Source organism: Oncorhynchus gorbuscha, linkage group LG03 (assembly GCF_021184085.1).
Source record: "Oncorhynchus gorbuscha isolate QuinsamMale2020 ecotype Even-year linkage group LG03, OgorEven_v1.0, whole genome shotgun sequence".
Lineage (NCBI taxonomy): Eukaryota > Metazoa > Chordata > Actinopteri > Salmoniformes > Salmonidae > Oncorhynchus > Oncorhynchus gorbuscha.
In genome coordinates, this window is record NC_060175.1 from 28,454,604 (window position 1) to 28,472,579 (window position 17,976).

Here is a 17,976-nt window from a genome sequence, read left to right on the forward strand (position 1 = left end):
GTATCTATAGCCACAGTGATAAAGCGCGAGAGCAGGGAGAAAGAGGTGCCGCTATAGCAGGTGGGGGAGGGTCCATACTGTGAGCGAGTGACACAGGGAGCAGGGAGGGAGAGATGACAGACAGAAACCAACCAACAAGCCGACTCGCACTATAATAGACTAATAGCTGACATAGCTAGGTTATTTATCATCAAATATTAATATTTGCTAGGCTAAAAGAGGCTGCAGTGCATGCACTTTCTCATCTTACAGTTACAAATAACATCTCCATTCAGAATATTAAGTAGCAGCCCAATGTTGGCTCTTGCTCATTGTAGCCTATCATTCTCCTTTAAATGTTTATTCTGTCATTTTAATTCCATCTTCCATTGATTAGATATCTCCTAACTTTTGCCACACACAGAGGCTGCTTTGATGACTTATAATTGGCCAACAACAACAACAAACTACACGCCCCACACTCGTAAAAAGCAAGAGCAGCAGCATAAATTATAACATTTCTCTCTATTGAAGCAGTCATGTTTGGATTGGTATGGGCCTTTCCGGACAAGTCACTTAAAATTACACATACCAGAGACCCGTGACAATCATATCACCTGTGACGTGACATTATTTAGAATTCTGGATCCGTGAAGGGGGTACAAGTGGATCCGTGAAGGGGGTACAGGTGGATCTGTGAAGGGGGTACAGGTGGATCCGTGAAGGGGGTACAGGTGGATCCGTGAAGGGGGTACAGGTGGATCCGTGAAGGGGGTACAGGTGGATCCGTGAAGGGGGTACAGGTGGATCCGTGAAAGGGGTACAGGTGGATCCATGAAGGGGGTACAGGTGGATCCGTGAAGGGGGTACAGGTGGATCCGTGAAGACCTCTAGCTCATTGGCTTGAACTCGAATTGTTAGGGGGCTGGCCCACGTGGGGGAAAATTTTGGGAAAATGGCACAGCACAGCTTTGAGAAAAATATTTGCTTTCAAACTTGGGATTTCGTGGCTAATTCTACTCATAGATTATGCACAAATGAACAACACATTGACACATCCAGCCCAAAGTAGTCGCCAAAGTTCCGAAGCATGTCTTTAACAACTCAGGACTTTCCTAGGGTCTTGTTCTTCATAATTTTCTCCTCTTCTGAATGCTTTCAATTTCAATGCCAGAGACAGCTCAAACTGTAGTATTCACATCTCTATCATATCATAAGCTCTCTCTCATTCCAGATGATTCAACCTACCTCCACCCTGTAGGCCTTGCTGAAGCCCTGGGTATAGCTGGGAGCAAATGCCCGTCCTGGGACACAGCTCACCACCACGGGCATCCCCTTCTCACAGGTGGCATTCCCCTCCACCTTGTGGCCCAGCTTACAGCCATGCAGGCTGGCCTCGTTCCCCGTGCAGTTCACTCCGAAGTCCCAGTAGTTCTTCTTCCTCCGCTTGGCCAGCAGCCTGAGAACAAGATTTTGTTGAAGTGCACTAAATTAAAATGGTTATTTTCTCATTTTAGCATGCTGTGAAAACATGATCTTCTCTACAGTACCCGATGAGTAAACATTATACAAACAACCTTGCTTTTTATAATACATAAAACACTTCGAGAAATATTACCCTACCCTTCCTGAATAAATATGTTGTCCAATTCAACTTGGGAGTTTTAGACTTTTATTTATTGACGGTTTTAAGAGCAAGGTTGTTCCCATCTGCATTTTGTGCTAAAAGTAGAATGGCTTCTGGAATTGGCTAACCCCACTGTACAGCACATTTTAGGTTAACTCAACCGTGTTGATAATGAGTATAATCATCTTGTCTGGTGGGTTGATGGAGGTGAGGAGTGCTAATATTAACATTTACAAGCTGACCCTCCTGACTCCTGCTCTCATAACCTGTAAAAGATGAAGGAACTTAGAAGTCCACAGCTGAAGGAGTGAGTCCACAGTAATGTACTAGTAATAGTAAAGCTGAATGAGTTAGTCCACAGTAATTTACTAGTAATAGTAAAGCTGAATGAGTTAGTCCACAGTAATGTTTTAGTAATATTAAGGCTGAATGAGTTAGTCCACAGTAATGTACTGGTAATAGTAAAGCTGAATGAGTTAGTCCACAGTAATGTTCTAGTAATAGTAAGGCTGAATGAGTTAGTCCACAGTAATGTTCTAGTAATAGTAAAGCTAAATGAGTTAGTCCACAGTAATGTTCTAGTAATATTAAGGCTGAATGAGTTAGTCCACAGTAATGTTCTAGTAATATTAAGGCTGAATGAGTTAGTCCAGAGTAATGTTCTAGTAATATTAAGGCTGAATGAGTTAGTCCAGAGTAATGTTCTAGTAATATTAAGGCTGAATGAGTTAGTCCAGAGTAATGTTCTAGTAATATTAAGGCTGAATGAGTTAGTCCAGAGTAATGTTCTAGTAATATTAAGGCTGAATGAGTTAGTCCAGAGTAATGTTCTAGTAATATTAAGGCTGAATGAGTTAGTCCAGAGTAATGTTCTAGTAATATTAAGGCTGAATGAGTTAGTCCAGAGTAATGTTCTAGTAATATTAAGGCTGAATGAGTTAGTCCACAGTAATGTTCTAGTAATATTAAGGCTGAATGAGTTAGTCCATAGTAATGTTCTAGTAATATTAAGGCTGAATGAGTTAGTCCGTAGTAATGTTCTAGTAATATTAAGGCTGAATGAGTTAGTCCGTAGTAATGTTCTAGTAATATTAAGGCTGAATGAGTTAGTCCAGAGTAATGTTCTAGTAATATTAAGGCTGAATGAGTTAGTCCAGAGTAATGTTCTAGTAATATTAAGGCTGAATGAGTTAGTCCATAGTAATGTTCTAGTAATATTAAGGCTGAATGAGTTAGTCCATAGTAATGTTCTAGTAATATTAAGGCTGAATGAGTTAGTCCACAGTAATGTTCTAGTAATATTAAGGCTAGTAATATTAAGGCTGAATGAGTTAGTCCACAGTAATGTACTAGTAATATTAAGGCTGAATGAGTTAGTCCACAGTAATGTTCTAGTAATATTAAGGCTGAATGAGTTAGTCCACAGTAATGTTCTAGTAATATTAAGACTGAATGAGTTAGTCCACAGTAATGTACTAGTAATATTAAGGCTGAATGAGTTAGTCCACAGTAATGTTCTAGTAATATTAAGACTGAATGAGTTAGTCCAGAGTAATGTTCTAGTAATATTAAGGCTGAATGAGTTAGTCCACAGTAATGTTCTAGTAATATTAAGGCTGAATGAGTTAGTCCACAGTAATGTTCTAGTAATATTAAGACTGAATGAGTTAGTCCACAGTAATGTTCTAGTAATATTAAGACTGAATGAGTTAGTCCACAGTAATGTTCTAGTAATATTAAGACTGAATGAGTTAGTCCACAGTAATGTACTAGTAATATTAAGGCTGAATGAGTTAGTCCACAGTAATGTACTAGTAATATTAAGGCTGAATGAGTTAGTCCACAGTAATGTACTAGTAATATTAAGGCTGAATGAGTTAGTCCACAGTAATGTTCTAGTAATATTAAGACTGAATGAGTAATGTCCATTAATGTTCTAGTAATATTAAGACTGAATGAGTTAGTCCACAGTAATGTTCTAGTAATAGTAAGGCTGAATGAGTTAGTCCACAGTAATGTTCTAGTAATATTAAGACTGAATGAGTTAGTCCATAGTAATGTTCTAGTAATATTAAGACTGAATGAGTTAGTCCACAGTAATGAACTAGTAACAGTAAAGCTTACTTGTAGACTTTAGTGTTGTATCCTTTCTCTCCAGGAAAGCCGTACATCCCACAGATGACCCTGTTGTTCATCTCTGTCCACTCTTCGTCACAGATCTGTCTCCACTTCCCCCCGTCCTTCACCTCCAGGTAGCCCTCTGTGATGGGGACCCTCTTACGCTGGGAGTAGATAGCCCGGATGCGCACCTCTTCTATCTGGACATTCAGACTCTGCAGATAAAGTGATATACATAGACCCTGGATCATCCACAGTCAAATTCAATCAGTTATTATTTCACGTGAAGATTATCAATGAAACCAATTTGATTTGCTTCAGGACATAGTATGGAGCCCATCTTCTTCATTTTTGAGAGCATATTTGCCTTAAAACTGCACTGCTTTAGTTAACCCTATATCAATGTCTGGAATTTGTTTTGCTCTGTCAGCAACATGACCAAAGAAGTGAGTTCAGGTTGAAGGAACATACATCAACAGATGGACTTCTCAACATGGAGATAGCCTTTAACCACACACATCATCAATCTATTATATACAAATATTGGTGAAGTTTCTGTTCCCGTAGGCCTATATTATGCAACTTTTGAGAAAGTAAATAAGACATTGATAATATGAGTGATTGGACTAGGAGAATGACATGTGCATAATCAATAATTAAATTCATTGATCTTCTCTCAATCATAATCAATCAGTAAAATACCATGAGGTGGTGCTGCAAAAGCACATAAAAAGTCACGCTTTTATGCTATCTTGATTGAACATGGCAAAAATGAAGAATTACTTGCCCCTTTCACCAAGCTACAATAACAGTAAAAACAAAAGCTGTTGCCTGAAGGCTGAGGCAGGCTGAGTGTGGTCCTCTCCTACCTCCGGTCAATGTTAACCCTAACCCTATACAATGGGTCTATAAACCCAACTGGTCGGTGTCCTGAGGACCCTTAAAGGAGAGCGGCGTCTTCACCTTTGACCTCTAGGTTGCGTGTGAAGACTGCTCTATGCTCCCTCACGCATCCATGTTATAGACCTCTGACTGTTCAGCCCCCTATTAAAGTCCATACAGCCATAGACCCACAGTCTAACTCCTGGCTGGGCTGTAATGTGTATTGTGGGGACACGAAGTGATGAGTGCCAACCCTTTAACAACTGCTTTGCTACGCCATGAATGCTGAGCTCAGCCTTTTCTCCAACAACCCAGTCATCTCGCCCCTGGAGAAAGCCAGTCCAACATTTCTGTGTGAAGCCAGAATCCAGAAACATTAGCTTTGAATGAAAATGGGAGTATATTTCCTGGTGTCAGCATCGGGGAATGTTCGGATCCCCTCAACACTAATGTGGCGGTGGAGGGAAAGACGTGACTGAATCAGAGACCCCAGTCACCAGACTACTGACCACAGTGGCGAGAAAGGAGAGAGAAGACAGTCTTTCATAAATGTAATCATGATAGTCACAGTATGACTGTGAGTTTCCATCAGAACAGCAGAGCAAAGCAGGGTGAGTGCTGTCATGTGGTCATGGGTAGAGGGCCTTGAAAGGACTCAGAGGTTCTAGCCGCAAAGTGGGCAAGGATTCTCTCTCACTTAAAACTGTCTCATCAAATAAATTATGAAAAATATTAATAATATTCCACCCATGAGGCCACTAGAGGGCGATTTGATCATTTGACTGCACGAAAGGGGTCCGAATGTAGAAATCATGCTTATCAAATATGGGAACTTAATTTTGGGAAGTTTCAGACACTAATGTCTCAAAACTACTGACCTTTATAAATCACAAGATTTACATAATTTCACTGACAGACATGGTCACCCTGTTTCTAGAAGCATTTTGATGTATTTATTTCTGTTATTTCTTAAGTTATTTCCTCAGAACGTTTCTTGTATTATTACCTACAGCTGGAAAGATCTGTGGTCATTCACCAGTGTGCTGCCATCCTGTTAGAAGATAACAGATTATTTTATTACAATGTGTAAATTGGATTTTCATTGTGTTCAATGGTGTTATTTGCCCCCTAGTGGCGCTTTCTGGTACTTAGAAAGACAACGCAAACGGGATGTTCAGAATTGGTTTTGCACGCATAGAAGCAGCTACAGACAACGCTACGGTGCAGGTCTTTCAATGTAGTTATTTCTTGTCACGCTTCAGCCTTGGAAAAATATTTGTTTGTAAGTTCGATTCAAGCATTTAGCTAATGATGATAATCTTGTTATTGATAGAGTTTCTTACATATCAATGTTGGTTGCATTTACTCACAAATTGCAATGCCTTTTGTGTATGTCGTTAGCTGTATTACTTTGCTCATGCGTCATGCAAACGAATTGTAAAATATACAATACTGTGGTTTTGTTACTGTTTCTAGTGTAATATGCTTTGTTATTCTACATAGATGGTTATACATTATTAGAGTAATGAAAGGAGCAATTACCATATGGTTAACAATTAGCTATATGGTTTGGCATCATGCCAGATGCATGGTACCTTAGCACGTGCTTTGTATTTATGCAACTTCAAATGTTTAATGTACAGCTACAGTATGTCGGTGTGAATTGAACACTAAAGTATATTCTTTTCTGTATTTTGCAGTTTCACAACATAAACGTTTTCAATATATTCATTCAAGAAAAGTCACGCCTTGGGAGTTTTATTGAAGACTTAGTTGTTAGCTATCTGCCTAGTTTTGCATGGGAACGCAACTCAAGGGCAGAATAGTGAAAAAACATCATCACAGCGGGCTCAAGCACAAGAATAACTGCACACGGTGGTTATGTTTCTACGTTCATCAGCCAACAAAGCCTCTTATCCTAGGGAAGACCAGCAGTCTATGATGCAACAACCAGAGCCAGGTGTTCAACAGAAAGAGATGGAAGAGCCTCTTCAGCACATTGGGACCAAGTCTCAATCTACAAGATCAAGGTCATCAAAACAGTCAAGCAGATCCTCAACAGCGAGTTCTGCAGCCGTCAAAGCACGCGCCAAGGCGGAGGCAGCACGCGCACAAGTCTCTTATGCTGAGAAGGAAGCTTCTGTGATGAAGCAAAAGGCAGAAACAGAGAAGCAAAAAGCTGACCTCGAGGCAACTTTATATGTTCTCCAAGTTGAGAGAGCAGCTGCTGCTGCGTTGGCTGAAGCTGCAGCCTTTGAAGAAGCTGTAGAATCAGAACGCAGAGAGCTTCGCAAAGAACTAGACACAGGGACACAGCCCTTAAGTCCAGTCCAACGTACATGTGAGTATGTGCAACAACATGCTAGGCCCTACTTTGCTGAACTTCCATTTGAAGTGGAGAAACAAGAGCTTAGTGTTGACCCAGCTACATGCCATAATCCAGAAAGTAGCAAACAACAGAACATGAGCAGAGACTCTCCGTTCAAAAGAAATGAACAGCAGCATGGTGGAAATGGAAAGCAAGCCCAGTTCCAGTCACACACACACAACTTCCCTGAGTCACAAGTGGCACCAGACCTCACCAAGTACCTCCTACGACGTGAGATGGTGAGTTCAGGACTCCTGAAGTTTGATGATCGCCCTGAAAATTATTGGGCATGGAAAGCATCCTTTCTCAATGCGACCAGAGACTTGAATTTATCAGCCAGGGAAGAGTTAGATCTAATTACCAAGTGGCTAGGGGCAGAGTCGTCTGAGCAAGCAAACAGAATTAGATCTGTCCATATTTTCAACGCAACAGCAGGGCTTAACATGGTCTGGCAACGACTAGAAGAGTGCTATGGTACACCCGAAGTGATCGAGAATGCACTGTTGAAGAAAATTGATGATTTTCCAAAATGGCATTTGTTTCTGATGTTGTGGGTCAACTCAGCACAGAGCTAAAGACTGTAAGGTTTCAATCAAGTGCTCTGAGTGCGACAGCGACAGGCATCTTGCTGCTCTGCATCCAGGCCCAGCCCCTACAAATACATACACCGCTACACCGCAAATACATACACCGCTACACCGCAGAGACAGATAATGGCGGGGAGCAAGGTGACGATGCTCTTCTATCTGTCACCTCAAAGTGTACAGAGATCTGTGGTGAGGCAGTCAATCCAAGATCATGTTCAAAAATATGCTTAGTCAAAGCTTATCCGGCTGGGAAAAGAGAGAAAGCTGTCAAAATGTATGTAGTGCTTGATGAACAAAGTAACAAATCTCTGGCCAAGACAGAGTTTTTCAGTCTCTTCAACATCAATGACAACTCTGCTCCATACACCATGAAGACGTGTTCTGGGGTAACAGAGACTTCAGGCAGGAGAGCCGTCAACTTCATGGTGGAGTCTATAGATGGACACATGCAGCTCACTCTCCCTACTCTGATAGAGTGTGATATGATGCCAGACGATAGGATGGAGATTCCCTCCCCCGACATTGCGTATCATCATCCCCATCTGCAACCAGTTATGGACAGAATTCCAGCTGTGGACCCAGACGCTCCCATCCTCCTGCTCTTAGGACGAGACATCTTAAGGGTACACAAGGTACGAGAGCAAATCAATGGGCCCCACAACACTCCTTATGCACAGCGACTCGACGTCGGGTGGGTCATTGTGGCTGAGGTCTGTCTGGGAACAGCTCACCGACCAGCCAATGTTAACGTGTTCAGGACAAACATACTTCAAAATGGTCGCACATCCTATCTGAGCCCTTGCCCTGACATCATCCAGGTAAAAGAGAACTACAACAGCGTAGCTCAGAAACACATCTCTCCCTCTACAGTACACTTGAGAGATCCAATCACAACTGTGAACACAGACAGCCTGGGATGTTCCGTGTTCGACAAAACACAAGACGATGATAAACCAGCACCATCAGTGGAGGACAAAGCCTTCTTGGACATTATGGACAAACAGGTTTTCCAGGATGATGGAAACAACTGGGTGGCTCCACTACCCTTTCGCCCCAATAGACGTCGCCTTCCTAATAACAGGGAGCAGGCCATGAACCGTCTCACATCACTTCGCAGGACTTTAGACAAAAAGCCTGACATGAAGCGTCATTTTATTGACTTCATGCAAAAGATGCTGGATAACGACCAAGCCGAACCTTCACAGCCACTAGAGGGAGACAAAGAACGTTGGTATCTGCCCATATTTGGTGTTTACCATCCACAAAAGCCTGAACAAATACGAGTAGTATTTGACTCCAGTGCTAAGTGTCAAGGCGTGTCACTTAACAATGTTCTGCTCAGTGGTCCAGACTTAAACAACACACTCTTGGGTGTCCTAATGCGTTTCCGCAAGGATTGCATTGCACTAACAGCAGATGTGCAACAAATGTTTTACTGTTTTGGTGTACGTGAGGATCACAGAGATTACTTAAGGTTTCTCTGGTATGAAGACAACAACCCAGATAGAACCATAACTGAGTACAGGATGAAAGTCCATGCATTTGGGAACAGCCCTTCACCAGCCGTAGCCATCTACTGCATGAGACGAGCAGCGCTACAGGGTGAGAAGGAACACGGGTCAGAGCCCAAGCAATATGTAGTGAGGAACTTCTACGTCGATGATGGTCTGACATCAGTAGCTACTACAGAAGAAGCTGTCAACATTCTAAGAAAAACACAAGCAATGTTGGCGGAGTCCAACATGAAACTACACAAGATTGCATCCAATAGCAAAACAGTTATGGAAGCCTTCCCTATGGAGGACCGTGCAAAAGACTTAAAAGATCTGGACCTAGGAGTGGATCCTCTCCCCTTTCAACAGAGCCTGGGACTTTCCTGGAACCTGGAAACAGACAGCTTCTCATTCCAGGTGTCCCACAATGAGAAGCCTTTTACTCGGAGAGGCATCCTGTCCACAGTGAATAGTCTTTATGACCCCCTTGGGTACGTGGCTCCAATAACAATGCAAGGTAAAGCCTTAATCAGAGAACTCTCTTCTGATCAGAGTGAGTGGGATGTCACTCTTCCAACAGAAAAAGAAGAGAAATGGAAACAGTGGAAGCAAGTCCAGTGTCTCGCTGACACCTTTTGGAAAAGGTGGAGACAGGAGTACCTGACAACGCTGCAGAGACGCAGAAAATGGACAGCAGAAAAGCCAAATGTAAAAGTGGGAGATGTTGTCTTATTGAAAGACAGTCAGGCAAACAGAAATGACTGGCCAGTCGGGCTTGTGGTAAAAACCTTTCCCAGTACTGACAAAAAGGTTAGGAAAGTAGAACTAAAAATTGTCAAGCAAGGAGCTGCTAAGGTGTTTCTGAGACCAATCTCAGAGATTGTTGTTCTTCTTTCTGAAGCATCCTAGAGACAAAAGATAAAAATAGAAAGGACATTATTTGTTTCTTGATATGTTTTATTTAATAGTGGCACAATTTCATTATACCAGGCGGGGAGTGTGCTGCCATCCTGTTAGAAGATAACAGATTATTTTATTACAATGTGTAAATTGGATTTTCATTGTGTTCAATGGTGTTATTTGCCCCCTAGTGGCGCTTTCTGGTACTTAGAAAGACAACGCAAACGGGATGTTCAGAATTGGTTTTGCACGCATAGAAGCAGCTACAGACAACTCTACAGTGCAGGTCTTTCAATGTAGTTATTTCTTGTCACGCTTCAGCCTTGGAAAAATATTTGTTTGTAAGTTCGATTCAAGCATTTAGCTAATGATGATAATCTTGTTATTGATAGAGTTTCTTACATATCAATGTTGGTTGCATTTACTCACAAATTGCAATGCCTTTTGTGTATGTCGTTAGCTGTATTACTTTGCTCATGCGTCATGCAAACAAATTGTAAAATATACAATACTGTGGTTTTGTTACTGTTTCTAGTGTAATATGCTTTGTTATTCTACATAGATGGTTATACATTATTAGAGTAATGAAAGGAGCAATTACCATATGGTTAACAATTAGCTATATGGTTTGGCATCATGCCAGATGCATGGTACCTTAGCACGTGCTTTGTATTTATGCAACTTCAAATGTTTAATGTACAGCTACAGTATGTCGGTGTGAATTGAACACTAAAGTATATTCTTTTCTGTATTTTGCAGTTTCACAACATAAACGTTTTCAATATATTCATTCAAGAAAAGTCACGCCTTGGGAGTTTTATTGAAAACTTAGTTGTTAGCTATCTGTCTAGTTTTGCATGGGAACGCAACTCAAGGGCAGAATAACCAGAAATTCAAGCAAAAATTTGACTTCCCTGACCTGGATCCTTTGTTTAAACTTCGAGGCAGCTCTATTTATCTCGGGGGCTGCACCAAAACGCAGACACCATAGAAGAGGTAGAAGGAGTGTGGCCCTAGTCAGACTCAGGCGGCATGCATACCATCCACAGCTTCCGAGTATATTACTTGCTAACGTTCAGTCCCTGGACAATAAAATAGACGAACTCAGGGTGAGGATCTCCTTCCAGAGAGACATCAGGGACTGTGACATACTTTGTTTTACGGAATCATGGCTCTCTCCGGATATATTATCCCTATCCATTCAGCCAAGTATAGAATCAATCTTTAGGATGTTGTTATCATAAATCTTCAATAAAGTTCCAACTGGAGAATTCCAATGTCTGTAGAGAAGCCATGGAACGCAGGTCGCTAATCATGTGAAATGTGCGTGACCAGGATCTGGCTTTCTGCCAGACCACTGACTCAAAGAGCTCCCATCCGGCTCCACAACACAGTAGAAGCCTCATTCAAGTTTCTAAAGACGGTTGACATCTAGTGGAAGCCCTAGGAAGTGCAACTTTATCTATATCCCACTGTGTATTCGATAGGGGCTGGGTTGAAAATCGACCAACCTCAGATTTTCCACTTCCTGTTTAGATTTCTTCTCAGGTTTCTGCCTGCCATATGAGTTCAGTTATACTCACAGACATCATTCAAACAGTTTTAGAAACTTCAGTGTTTTATATCCAATACTAATAATAATATGCATATATTAGCAACTGGGACTGAGGAGCAGTATCACCCATATACACACAATACCCCATAATGACAAAGTGAAAACATGTTTATAGACATTTTAGCAAATTTATTGAAAACAAAATACAGAAATACATCAAGGAATAGTTTCTGAAGGTACTGTAAATACGTCAAAAAATTGTCATTGCCAGTTCAATGGACTTCTCAATGTGGAAATGGTGGTACTAGTGGACGGGACATGTCCTCATGTAAGTTAAGATTTTTTAATACAATACCCTTGTGATTACTCAACCATTTCCACAGCAGCATAGGGCAGAATATTCTTCTGACTGGGTTTGTCTTGGAGGATCGTTACAAAATATAACACTTACAAGAACTTGTGAATTCAATATAGGCTTTTAATACAAACATATCAGAAGCCTAGATGGTCCGCGGAACACACCCTTTTCCAGAGCACTCGCTCATACAACATATGAGTCCATCCCACATGCAAATGAAGTTACTTCCCTCAGTCCATCTGCCACCATTATATCTCAAATCTGTGCATCCTGCTTGTTCACGTCCAATAACGCCCATATCTCATTTCAGTTAAGTTATAATGGTGACAGGACCTCTTCATGTCCCAAAAATAATATATGCCCATCTTATCCTATGGGCTCCTTATGTTTAGCTTGGTGTGTTCTTTGGTATGTCTGTCCTTATTAGGACTAGTAGACTATGTGTCTCTTCTCTTCCTGTCCTAAAAATATATGTCCTATGTCTATAGTCCATCTGTTGGTCATTTGGCTGACCCCCTCCTTTGTGTGTCCCTCTGACCTTGGTATGTCCAGCTGTCCTATGCTCTCATGCCCTTACTTTGGTTTCCTGTCCTATCACAATAGACAATGCATTTTACCAGAATGGCAAATGCACTCTAAGTGTATCTTCCTCTTGTGGTACAGTATTATGTTTGTCCCTATATGTACAGCTTGCTCTCACAGGTTCCCTGTCCGTCTGTAAGCGTCTGTGTGAACGTGAAGCAGGCGTGAAGCAGGCCACGGTCATTCCAGTAATTGAAAAGGCCTGAAACAACTTTCCTCTTATTCCCCCCTGCTTGACCTTCACATTGGAATAACACGTTCACGGTTTTCAGGGATATAGTATTTTCAACTTAACTTGCGTTTCCCCTGAAAAACAGATGTGGGGACTATACGCCACTCAGGCGTATTTTTACGGCTGCTACGTTAGGTTAACTCGTACTAAATATAGGAAAATGTATGTTAATCATGCTGCCACAGTTTAGTAGCGGATGGCCTAGTCAGGAAAAAATACATTATTTGAAATTGCTTTCACATATGCCTCTAGCCCTGCCATTTCATAGGCCTTCACTCTAACTGACTGGAACGAGTATGTGTGTGTGTGTGGGCGCATCTGTGTGTGTCTGTGTGCGTGTGAATTTGTGTGTTTGGTATCTGGAATATTTACTCTTGTGTAACTATCCCGCGAGACAGAAAGTACAAAGAAAACAGTAGAAACCCTTGACACATGCCTAGACTACTGCTACTACTGGCCCACTGCTCAATACCCCCATATCCCCCACTCACACAAGCCCAGCAGGGCCAAAACCCATCAATCCTACCAGCAGACTAAACCATTGTGTCTAGTCAGTGGAAAGCACCCCACACAAAGTACATCACTTCATTCCATTCTGACACTGCTCTTACAGCCTTGATGAGTCAATGGTGAATCGAGAAGTAGTAGTGAAAAAAGTCATGCCAATTATATGAAATATGTTATCAAATCTAATATTAGCCTTACCATTATTTGTATGCAGTTGTCACGATCGTATGTAGAAACGGACCAAGGTGCAGCGAATGTTGAGTTCCACATCATTTATTAATTGTGAAACTTAGCAAAAACAATAAACAATAAACTAATAACGAAACGTGACGACAATGGAGTACCCATAAACAATATCCCACAAACACAGGTGGGAACAAACACTACTCAAATATGATTCCCAATTAGAGAGAACGATTACCAGCTGCCTCTAATTGGGAATCATACAAAACACCAACATAAGAAACATGAAAACTAGAACACCCACATAGAAATAATAAACTAAACTAACCCCCCAGTCACACCCTGACCTTCTCACCATAGAAAATAAGGACTCTCTATGGTCAGGACTCCGGCCGCAAAACCTGAAATCAAAAGGGAGGGTTAGGGGGGGTGTCTAGTGTCGGTGGCAGCTCTGGTGCAGGACGATGAACCCGCTCATCCCGCATCCGCCAGCATCTGGGGCGGCTCTGGTGTGGGGAAGAACCCACTCAGCTTGCAGATCCTCCATCCCTGGTGGCGGCTCTGGTGCAGGCCGAAGAACCCGCTCATCCTGCAGATCCAGCCATGGACCCAGGCTGAACACTGTGCCCGGACGGGACCCAGATGCAGAGGAAGGATCCTGCCATGTAGCGGGACTGGACACCGGCCCTGGCCTGGACATCGGTGCAGAGGAGGGCTCCTGCCATGGAGCTGGACCAGACACTGTGTTTGGACTGTACATCGGCACAGAGGAAGGTCCTGCCCTGGAGCTGGACCGGACGCCGTGTTCGGACTGGGCATCGGCGCAGAGAGCTCCTGCCATGGAGCTGGACGCCGTGTTTGGAAGCTCCGGACCGTTGACCCTGGCTGAAGGTTCCGGACCGTTGACCGTTGCTGGAGGTTCCGGACCGTGGACCGTCTCAGGAAGTTCCGGGCTGTGGACCGTCTCAGGAGGTTCCGGGCTGTGGACCGTATCAGGAGGTTCCGGGCTGTGGACCGTATCAGGAGGTTCCGGGCTGTGGACCGTATCAGGAGGTTCCGGGCTGTGGACCGTATCAGGAGGTTCCGGGCTGTGGACCGTATCAGGAGGTTCCGGGCTGTGGACCGTCTCAGGAGGTTCCGGACTGGGAACTGTCGTTGGAGGTTCCGGACTGGGAACTGTCGCCGGAAGCTCTGGACTGGGAACTGTCGCCGGAAGCTCTGCACTGGGAACTGTCGCCGGAAGCTCTGGACTGGTAACCGTCGCCGGAAGCTCTGGACTGGGGATTGTCGCAGGAAGCCGGCACTGACACGCACCTCAGGGCGAGTGCGAGGAGCAGGCACAGGACGTACCGGACTGGGGAGGCACACTGGGGCCTGATGCGTGGGACCGGCACAGATTGCACCGGACTGGTAACACGATCCTCCAAACGCCTGCGTTGCCGCATACTCCTCGCCAACTCCATTCTCCGGTATCCCTCGCACTGTTCCATTGACTCCCAGGCGGGTTCTAGCACTCTCCCTGGGTCAACCGACCACCTCTCTACCTCCTCCCATGTTGTCACTGGTTCACACCTTGGCTCCACCGACCACCCGGTGTGCCCCCCGCCCAAAAATATTTTGGGCTGTCTTTTGGGCTTTCCTTGCGGCCGTGAACTCCGGCGTCATCGCTGTTCTCCCTTCTCCCCTTGCGTCTCCCGCCAAGGAAGTGAATCCTGGCCTGCCAGGATTTCTTCCCAAGTCCAGGATCCCTTCCCATCCAGGATCTCCTCCCAAGTCCAGGATACACTCTCCTCCTGGGCACACTGCTTGGTCCTGTTGTGGTGGGATATTCTGTCACGATCGTTTGTTGAAACGGACGAAGACGCAGCGAATGTTGAGTTCCACAATTGATTAATAGTGAAACTTAGCAAAGACTTCACATGGACTTCCACATCTTGTTGTTGCCTCACCTCATTTACACTATGATAACAACTGCACATAAGGCCAGGGTTGTTCATGAATGCAACATGCCAAGCATGGATGAAAACATGAGAAACAACATCATTGCTTGCTAGCTATGCTTCACAATTCGGGGAAAGTCCTCAACCTTGATGGATTTGGGACAGCTGTCGTACATCTGAGACGTTAGGGAAGGCAATAAAGAAGGCCATTCAAATCAAATCAAATTGTATTTGTCACGTGCCGAATACAACAGTTGTAGTAGACCTTACTTACGAGCCCCTAACCAACAATGCAGTTTTAAAAAATAAATAAAAGAAAGAAAGAATATATACATTAACGTTCACAAGTTTGGGGTCACTTAGAAATGTCCTTGTTTTTGAAAGAAAATCCATTAAAATATGATTAAATTGATCAGAAATACAGTGTGGACATTGCTAATGTTGTAAATGACTATTGTAGCTGGAAACGGCAGATTGTTTACTGAATATCTATATAGGTGTACAGAGGCCCATTATCAGCAACCATCACTTCTGTGTTCCAATGGCACGTTGTGTTAGCTAATCCAAGTTTATCATTTTAAAAGGCTAATTTATCATTAGAAAACCATTTTGCAATGATGTTAGCACAGCTGAAAACTGTTGTTCTGATTAAAGAAGCAATACAACTGGCCTTCTTTAGACTAGTTGAGTATCTGGAGCATCAGCATTTGTGGGTTCGATTACAGGCTCAAAATGGCCAGAAACGAAGGACTTTCTTCTGAAAGTCGTCAGTCTATTCTTGTTCTGAGAAATAAAGGCTATTCCATGTGAGAAATTGATCTCGTAAAATGCTGTGTAGTACTCCCTTCAAAGAACAGTGCAAACAGCCTCTAACCAGAATAGAAAGAGGAGTGGGAGGCCCAGGTGCACAACTGAGCAAGAGAACAAGTACATTCGTGTCTAGTTTGAGAAACAGACACCTCACAAGTCCTCGACTGGCAGATTGATTAAATAGTACCCACAAAACACCAGTTTCAACGTCAACAGTTAACCTCTTGCACCTATAGGGGCGCTGTGTCATTATTGGATAAAAAGACGTGCCCGTTTTAAGCTCAATATTTTGTGACTCGACTATGCATGGAATTGACAGCCTTGGAAAGACACAACTCTGATGTCTCCAAAACTGCAAAGATATTATCTGTGCGTGCCCCAGAACTAATGCAACAGGCCAAGATGATGTTTCATACAGGAAATGCCCCGGATTCTGAAGGCGCTGTGTTCCAATGTCTCCTTATATGGCTGTGAATGCGCCAGGAATGAGCCTGCGCTTTCTGTATATTCCCCGAGGTGTCTGCAGCATTGTGACGTGTTTGTAGGCATATCATTGCAAGATTGACCATAAGAGACTACATTTACCAGGTGTCCCGCCCGGTGTCCTGTGTGCGTAATCAGTAAGTCCATGCGCGTTCCATTTCTTCAGAATTGAAAGTAAACTGTCACGATGGATTTTATCGTCGATAGATATGTGAAAAACACCTTGACGATTCATTCTAAACATCGTTTGCCATGTTTCTGTCGATATTATGGAGTTAATTTGGAAAAAAGTTCACGTTTTAATTACTTTTTTTTCCTTACCCAAAACGTGATGAACAAAACGGAGCGATTAGTCGACACAAATAATATTTTTTGTAAAAACGGAACATTTGCTATCTAACAGAGTCTCCTCATTGAAAACATCTGAAGTTCTTCAAAGGTAAATGATTTTATTTGAATGCTTTTATGGTTTTGGTGGAAAATGTTGCATGCTGAATGCTAATGCTAAATGGTACGTTAGCCATCAATACTGTTACACAAATGCTTGTTTTGCAATGGTTGAGAAGCATATTTTGAAAATCTGAGATGACAGTGTTGTTAACAAAAGGCTAAGCTTGAGAGCAAATAGATTAATTTCATTTAATTTGCGATTTTCATGAATAGTTAACGTTGTGTTATGCTAATGAGCTTGCTGATAGATTTACACAATCCTGGATACAGGTTTTTTTTCGTAGCTAAACGTGACGCAGAAAACGGAGCGATTTGTCCTAAACAAATAATCTTTCAGGAAAAACTGAACATTTGCTATCTGACAGTCTCCTCATTGAAAACATCTGAAGTTCTTCAAAGGTAAATTATTTTATTTGAATGCTTTTATGGTTTTTGTGGAAAATGTTGCATGCTGAATGCTAATGCTAAATGCTACGCTAAATGCTACGTTAGCCATCAATACTGTTACACAAATGCTTGTTTTGCAATGGTTGAGAAGCATATTTTGAAAATCTGAGATGACAGTGTTGTTAACAAAAGGCTAAGCTTGAGAGCAAATAGATTCATTTCATTTGCGATTTTCATGAATAGTTAATGTTGCGTTATGGTAATGAGCTGTAGTCACGATACCGGATCCGGGATGGCTCGACGCAAGAAGTTTAGAGGCGACTCCGGGACGCTGGCCTTCTAGGCAGAGTTGCAAAGAAAAAGCCATATCTCAGACTGGCCAATAAAAAGAAAGGATTAAGATGGGCAAAAGAACACAGACACTGGACAGAGGAAGATTGGGAAAAAGTGTTATGGACAGATAAATCAAAGTTTGAGGTGTTCGGATCACAAAGAAGAATATTCGTTAGACGCAGAAAAAATGAAAAGATGCTGG

At 42.7% G+C, this 17,976-nt stretch overlaps 1 protein-coding gene across 1 annotated transcript in view; it reads right to left on the reverse strand.

Annotated features, from left to right (window-relative positions):
• Nucleotides 1-17,976, reverse strand: part of loxl2a (lysyl oxidase-like 2a) — a 75,274-nt gene that overhangs the window by 35,275 nt on the left and 22,023 nt on the right. The window contains exons 4-5 of the mRNA XM_046341644.1: nucleotides 3,731-3,939; nucleotides 1,228-1,438 (exon numbers count right to left, since the gene is read on the reverse strand). Coding sequence (XP_046197600.1) covers nucleotides 1,228-1,438; nucleotides 3,731-3,939 — 420 coding nt within the window. The remainder of the gene's footprint in view (nucleotides 1-1,227; nucleotides 1,439-3,730; nucleotides 3,940-17,976) is intronic.